General features: G+C 31.6%; 1 protein-coding gene and 1 pseudogene across 1 annotated transcript; both read right to left on the bottom strand.

Moving 5' to 3' along the window:
- Positions 1 to 3,304: 3,304 nt before the first annotated feature.
- Positions 3,305 to 5,317, bottom strand: LOC149520536 (esterase-like). The gene is made up of 5 exons (XM_089764921.1): positions 4,947 to 5,317; positions 4,490 to 4,699; positions 4,185 to 4,354; positions 3,771 to 4,035; positions 3,305 to 3,676 (listed from the first exon to the last, which is right to left on the bottom strand). The coding sequence occupies exons 1-5, from the start codon at positions 5,206 to 5,208 to the stop codon at positions 3,420 to 3,422; spliced, it is 1,164 nt and encodes a 387-aa protein (XP_089621047.1). The 5' UTR covers positions 5,209 to 5,317; the 3' UTR covers positions 3,305 to 3,419.
- A 188-nt stretch (positions 5,318 to 5,505) lies between these two features.
- LOC111312300 (esterase-like) lies at positions 5,506 to 6,817 on the bottom strand (annotated as a pseudogene).
- Positions 6,818 to 8,134: the final 1,317 nt, after the last annotated feature.

Raw genomic sequence — 8,134 nt, 5'->3', positions numbered from 1 at the left:
ATTGATTCTTTTTAATAGTTTCTTTTTTTTTAGGGAAACACTCCCTTACTTATTCATTTTAATAATTCTTCTATTTTTTTAAAAAAAAACACACCTAGTACTTGTTTCTTTTAATAATTTTCTTTTCTTTTACGGAAATACTCTCTCACTTATTCCTTTTAATAGTTTTTCTATTTTTTAGGGAAACACTTTTATTATGATTCTTTTTTTTTTAAAGAAACACTTCCACTACTTATTCTCTTATTTTCTCAAGAAAACACTTTAACTACTTATTCTTTTTTTTTTTTAGAGAAACACTAATGTTATGGCTTACACTTTCATACATTACTTGTCTAACAGGTAACTCTTTAATTTACAACATTAAAATTTGCTTGTTCTATGCATGAAACATTATTTGATTTTCATCAAACAATTTTCATACAAGGGGCAATGAATCCACACATTTACACCCACAAATATATATACACATTTACACCCACAAATATATATATAAATTTTTTTCTTTCATGAAACTTATATCATACATCTTTAAATTATAAGAATAAATATATTTTATTTTCATATTTTTTTTCTTTTACTTTTTCATTATACTGGTGCATGAGAACTTCTTATATTAAGAATTCTCATGCAGAGGCAAAATGTAGATAGCTGATTTGGTTACTAATATTTTATTCTCTTATATTTCTCAGAAGTTGTTAGAATTAAAAATAAGTCAAAACATGTATCAAGACTGTTTCAGTGAATGTTATTTTATGGACGATGTGATAAGACTGTTTTGGTAAAAGTTATTTTACAGAATAAATATTCGTAGAACAACCTTTTTACAAAATAGCTATTTATGGAACAACTATTCAAAGAACAATTCTTTCATAAAATAGTTATTCTTGGAACAACCTTCTCAAGGAACAAAAGTAACACCTTTATTAAAAACTCTTGAAACACAATTTGCTTCACTAAGAGTTATTCCACAAAAGATTCACCGAATATTATTTCATTGAAAGAAGAAGTGAAAATAACCCAGGAATATAATAGGGTTTTTGGGTTAATTCCACTATTAGAATATTCCAAAGAGTTTGGTTTGATGGATTAGATATGGAGATAGTTAAAAGGTTTCCTCTTAACTTTCCCTTGAAATATGAATGCTTCTCTTTTTTTTTTTTTCCAGAATAGATAATGAACTTTTATTTTTGCTATACCTATCACTAAAAGCTAATTAGACTCTCATTAATCAATACATTCATAGATTTTGTAATGGTCAATTTTTTTATTATTCACTATTATTCCGATTCAATATTCAAGATATGTAACTCTTATTCTTGAAGACCTATAAATAAGAGTTCCTTAGTTTATTGAGAGACTTTTAGAGACTTTTGCTAAACTTAAAATAGGAGTTTCTTCAGTTCATTGAGAGACTTTTGAAGATTTTTGCCAAACTTACTCAACTCTCTTTGCAATTCTCTTCCTAAATCCTTTTTTCAATCTCATTCTCTTTTTTACTTAGCCTTACTACACCATCTAACTTCACTTGCCTTTGCACTCAATACTTCAGGATTTGCTCCAACTTTCATTTTTGCCGTCTTCCTGAACATCTTGTTTTACTTGTTTGTAATGCCACCTCACCTCAACAAAGAACCTATTTACACCCCTATAGCCATAGCAGGCAACCAATGGATGTTCAAATCCTAGAAATTATTCCAATAAAGCATCGTTAGCTAAATAATTAATGTAATAGTCGAATTCTAATGTTAATAATTTCTTATATGGATAAGAGTAACCGACCAGGCTTCTTTGGGTAGCTCAAGACTGAAGAGGGAATACATGACTAAAAAAACATCTACGTAAGTGGTTGCAGCTAATAGAAGGTTGCATCTCAATTGAACAACCGCTTGCTTCAGTTTCTGATTAAAATACTAAGGCACTTCATTGTGAGATTTTGCACAGCCGGCGTTGTCCATTTGTGCTGCTGCATCGCTTGGCAGATTGACCAAATTGTATGGAAGGAAGACATCCGATTATCCAAAATGATCCATGGCTCCCAAATTGTGCGACAATACAACCGTAGGAATTCATATCTTATTGCCAATGCATCATGGGTAAGGGTAAGCCCATTCAGCCCCAAGTATAGGGCTGAATAGCTAGGGTCTCAGGGCCCAGACTTCTTCAGCCTGGCTTGACCACTTCGGCCTTTGCCAACAAAAATTGTTATTCACAAAGTGCAGGCCGCAGGGTTTCTATTTTGGGTTTATATTTTATACATGTAAATGTCGTGTACAAATTATATTCATAGTTAATCATGGAGTACACTAGATTAATGATAAAAAAAAATAAAAGTTCGAGGATCTTTCAAAATAAATATTTCAAAATTTTAATTATTAATTAGTTAAAACTATCTATTAATTAAGTTTTCTTAATTAATTAGGCCTTTTTTCAACTTTTTCTTTGTCAAATCTTTTTCTCACACCTTTTACACCTCAACCAAATAATTAGTAAACGTTAAAAATTAAATGTAATGCCTAAAATTTCTCGTAAAAAAAAAAATCAGCTTCTTTTTCCATTAAGCACAAAACCCCATCTTCTTCCTCCATGAAAAACCAAATAACTCGAAAACTTAAAATTTTTAATTTATGCATTAAAAGTGTATAAAGCTTTGGAAAAGTACTCCACCTAAGATAAGACAGACAATTCAGAAAATTAGCAATGACAATTTAAAAAATATGTAAGAATTATTAGCATTAATAAAATTACTTGCCTTTTTTCCTAGTCATTTGTGATCTGGATTTGAATTGCATGAACTGCCAGGATTGCACATGTAGGTAGATAGCATTAAATCCATCTTCTGATAGACCTCTTTCTTGTGTAATTGTGAATGCTGATACTGCAAAGTTTGCACCATGGGTGAAGTTGGACCTCAACGAATCCAGATATGGGCTGAGATAAGGCAAATCAAGACTTATAGCCAAACCATCAGTACATAACAGTCCAAAAATTGGCTGGACGGGTTCAAAGTAGAGAAAGATCATAATGGTTGAGGTTAATTGTCATCAAACAGTCGTTGCACTTCTTGAGCAGCTAAAACTGGGTTCAGGTTGAAAGAAAGCGAACGAAACAGGCCAAACACAGAGAGACATATATGATGTTGTTTGCGGGAGACTCCATGGCCATACGGGGAAATAATACTGGAAATATTACGTCACTTGTATGCTACCTCTCGAGTACGGGACCATATCGCCTTCACGTTTGACGTCACTAAAGCAGATTTTTATTTATATTAGGACTGATAATGAAAATCTGATACACAACTAGCTAGACATAAGTATGCAAAATTTATTACTGAGGTAGACACTTATTACATGACATACATTGTAACCAGTTCGATTTTGGTTTATTCATGTGTCTATGCTCAACAAAAAATGTTAATCTCAAGTCCTCTGGCATGCCCGTTTCAAAGGAACTGGTGGATCTGAGAACGATCCAGTTGAAATTTGATCAAAAACAAACTTGTTAGCTGCCTCAGTATAGTGAATTCCATCCCAAACTACGCGAACTGATGGACGTTTACATGATCCCACAGATATCTCGGTACCATTAACCGTAATTGTTCTTCCACATAGAGCTTGAGTGCTGTAGTTGTATTGCCCTCCATAGCCACAACATGTCACATGAGGAAGCTCAAATCCTGCAAAATAATTCAGAATGAGATATAAAACTAGCCCATACAATCCTTTATTTTTTCATAAAGTTCAGCAAACTTGTGCAGTCAAGGGGCATACCGTGTTTTTGGGGTTCAGCAAACAGGGAGTACTTGACAGAGTAAGTGTCTACATATGTGAATGCAGCTAAAGGAAATTCATTTTTGAGTTGAGCTAATGCCTCCTTTAACTTGAGATTAAAATACTGAGCTACGTCATTGTGAGGCTTTAAGCAACCGGCAGAGTCTTTTTCCTCTGAGGAAAATGCGGTCAGAATGTAAGGCAAGCAACCAATTGGTCCTGTGTTGTGAACCCAAAATGATCTTGCTCCTAAACCATATATATTCTGCAAAATGTAAAATAAAAAGAAAGCCAATACCTCATTCCATAAAATAAAATTCCAGAATTATTAGGCCCAAAAATTACAATTTTAAAAATGGATACACTTATGGTACCATGAATCAAATGCCTCAGTATAATTCTCAATTGGATTACCTTGATATTTTCAGAGAATTTGTGGACTATATCAGGAACGGAAGCATTGACTTCATTTATTGTCAAGTTTGCAAAGAACCCTTCACCAAGATCATTTTGGCCGATGTCAAAAGTGTATAAAGCTTTTGGCAAGTACTCTTCCTTGGGCAGTAAACTTGCAAGCAACCCTCCTATGAATGCAAAGGCAAAAAAAAAAAAAAAAAAAGCAATGAAATCTTGCTGCAAATATTGATTATACCAACTGAAATCTACTTTCATTGAAAACAAAATGTGATTAAAGATGGTACTTAAAAATATTTACTCACCTTGTTCCTCAATCATTTCTGATGTGTTTTTGAATTGCACAAATTGTGAGTACTGTAGATCCAAATAGAATGGACTAAATACACCCTTAGGTATAACACTATCTGGTAGTCTGATTGTTGATGATACCGTGGCAAAGTTTATACCATGGGAGAAATTGGTCCCCAGTGAATCAAGATATGCATTAATAAATGGGAGACCAAAAGACTCAGCTGATACATTAGACGTCAAAAAGTAAGGAAGAGAACTTATAACCATGAAAAATCTATAACATTAATCAGTATGTTGACTAATGCTAAATGTAAGATTGTTATGAATTTGTTTATTTTCCTTTTAATTTTCAAATTAAACACACAAGAGCTGATATTTCATATGAAAACACTCTTTTCCTTCTCTTTCGACATGGTTCATCTCTGTGAACTTGGACTAATAATAATGATTAATGAAAGTATAACATACCTATGAAATCAATCAGAAGACGCCCATCGCAGAAACGGCCGGCAGGCATGTGAAAGTAGGTTTCTCCATAAGGAGAAGTGGGAGGAGAAAAGGCAGCAGCATATCCTCCAGTGTCCGAATTAGAGTCACCAAAGTTAAAGATGGCAAGAAAATCACAGCGTTTCTGTGCATAGACGACAGGGTTCAAAATGGTGGCATGGGGTAGGACGAGCATGAAATAGAAGAGGGATATGGCCTGTTTGGACATGGTGGGAAACTTCATAGCGTAGAAAAATTAACATAGGCGTACATAAGCTTTTGGGAAGGCATTAATGGAAAAAAAGGAGACGTTTGGTTTATGAATTGCTAAACGTGCACAAGGTATTTTCTTGGATAGATATCTTGGCCTTGACAAATTAGATAAATTTGACTGGTTGATATTGGAAATTTTTTAACTTTTAAGATTCAAAGCCACATTATTATTCATATGCGAATTAATGATAATTGCTTTGATTTCACTCAATTAAAATATTTTCTCAAGCAATACCAATTAAACTTGTTCACAAATCAATCCCATGGTTAATGCTATTCTATCCCCTTCTCAACTACAAGGAAACACCAAACAAAACAAAGTTATTTTCCCCTTCCACTCCATTACAATCTTCTAGGAATGCGTCAACACTTGTGGCCAAACTAGGTAGAAATTAAGTTGGATTTTTGATGTGATTATTGGCGGTGGCAAGCCATTTTCAAGGGAATAGGTGGATCTGAGAAAGCTCCAGTGGAAACATGGTAGAAAACAAACTTATTAGCTGCCTCAGTTAAGGGAACTCCATCCCAACTTACTCGAATAGATGGGTCTTTACATGATCCCACCGCAATGCTAGTGCCATTCACGCTGAGTGTTTCTCCACAGGAAGCAGCTTTGTTGTAGTTGTACTCACCTCCATGGCCACAACAAGCCACAAGCGGAAGTTGAAATCCTGCAAGTATTTAATATAAAATTTTAAAAAATCTACATAGTGAAAAATGAGTTGGTTAAGAAAATAGTAAAATAATCATGTTAATTACGCCAATAATTAGTACACTGAAGATTAGAATTGCGCAACTTAAAGCAAAACTTCCTAGTCCAACTTGTCCTACATACTAATTCTATTAATAGTAAGCTGTTGTGACAAAAAAAAAATCAATTATAATATCACGACATGTGACATATTTTTACTGATTAGTATTTGCAACATTAGCATTATGTTTTAAATTATATTAACATTAAAAAAAATAACATTAAATAATTAAAAAAGAAACTTCAAGTAGTATTCAAAATCCAGGTCATATGGCTTACCATATTTGGCTGGGCTAGTATACAGCGAGTATAAAGCAAAGTAGATGTCTACTTAAACAATTGTTGCCAGAGGATATTCATTCCTGAGCTGAGCTAGTGCCTTCTTCAAAGCCACATTAAAATGTTGAACTAGTTCATTGGATTGCTTTGCGCAACCAGCAGAGTCCTTTTCTGCCAATGGAAAACTGGTCAGGATTGCTGGATAGCACCCAATTGGCCTTGTGTTGTAAACCCAAAACGACCTAGATCCTAAACTGTATATATTCTGCATCCACAAATTAACCCAACCCTTTAATATGAATCAAACAAATACTAACAAAAATTGTGAACCTCCTCCCCCACAATCTTGCCCGAGAATTACCTTGATATTGTCTTTGAATTGGTTGACTATATCAGGGACAGCAGCTATGATCTCCGTTGCAGTCTTGTTGAGAAAGAGACTTTCAGTGACATCATTCTGTCCCATGTCGAAAGTATATAAAGCTTTGGCAAAATATTCCTTCCTCGTCATTAAACTTGATTATACTCCTCCTAAGAAGAAAGATCGCATCAGTGGCCTATATATGCTAAAATGTCTTTGTTGTTAACATTATTAATAGGAAGTCGCTCTGACTGCAACCGAGTTAGTGACGCCAAGCCAAAATTGAAGATTTGTGAAGATATGTTAAAATTTTAATTTTATTCTTCAAATTTCATTAGATTTTATTCTTAAAAAATTTTAATACTTTTTTATATCCTATAAAATATTTTACTATACTGATATAAAAATTTCTTTTAAGAATAAGATTCACTTAATTATTTATTTAATTATTGTACTTATTTTATATTTTTTCTCGAAGTCAAAGATTCTCACCATTCAAATCCAATGTCAATGAGTTAAAATTGACTTTATTCTTTTTGTTCCAATGTAAAAACATTTGTTTAAGACATCAAAACGTGTATAATATATATTTTTGATGTTGAGGCATATATTGACTTAAACATATAATAAATACCTACATTAATTTAGCATTTTCATAAATCAAGAAGATTTATTTGTTTTATACATGATTTTCTTTTAGGGAAATGGTGTAAGAATAAAATAGAACAACTTCATTATTTGTTTATTTTATTTTATTTTATTTTATTTCTAAGAAACATTTTTATTATCTATTATTTTTAATAGTTTTCTTATTTTTTTACGAAACACTCCTTTACTTATTTCTTTTAATAATTCTTCTATTTTTTAGAAAAATACTCCTATTAACTATTTCTTTTAATAATTTTCATTTTTTTTTTACGAAAACACTCTTTTATCTATTCCTTCTAATAATTTTCCTATTTTTTAAGAAAACATTTTTATTACTTATTTTCCTAATTTTTTTTAAAGAAAACTTATTCTCCTATTTTCTCCAAAAAAAACTTTCACTACTTATTCCTTTTTTTTTTTTTAGAGAAATACTAATGTTACACTTTCATACATTACCTGTTTAATAGGAATTCTTTGATTTACAACATTAAAATTTACTTATTCTATGTATGAAACATTTTTTTATTTTCATCAAACAATTTTCATGCATGGGGCAATGAATCACAAGTATATATAATTTTTTTTTCTTTCATGAAACTTATATCATATATTTTTAAATTACAAGAATAAATATATTTTATTTTCATATATTTTTTGCTCTTACTGTTTTATTATATTAGTGCATGAGAACTTCTTATATTAAGAATTCTCATGCATGGGCAAAATATCGATAGTTGATTTTGGTTACTAATATTTTATTCTTTTAAATTTTTTTAAAGTTTTTAAAATTGAGAATAAGTCAAAATATGTATTAAAATTGTTTTAATGAAGGTTATTTTATGCAACAAATGATAAGAT

The sequence above is a fragment of the Durio zibethinus genome, chromosome 1 (assembly GCF_047325235.1).
Source record: "Durio zibethinus cultivar Kanyao isolate XHJ-2024 chromosome 1, ASM4732523v1, whole genome shotgun sequence".
NCBI classification, from domain to species: Eukaryota; Viridiplantae; Streptophyta; class Magnoliopsida; order Malvales; family Malvaceae; genus Durio; species Durio zibethinus.
Note: the sequence above shows the minus strand (reverse complement) of the source record. Positions and strands in the feature narration are given on the sequence as shown.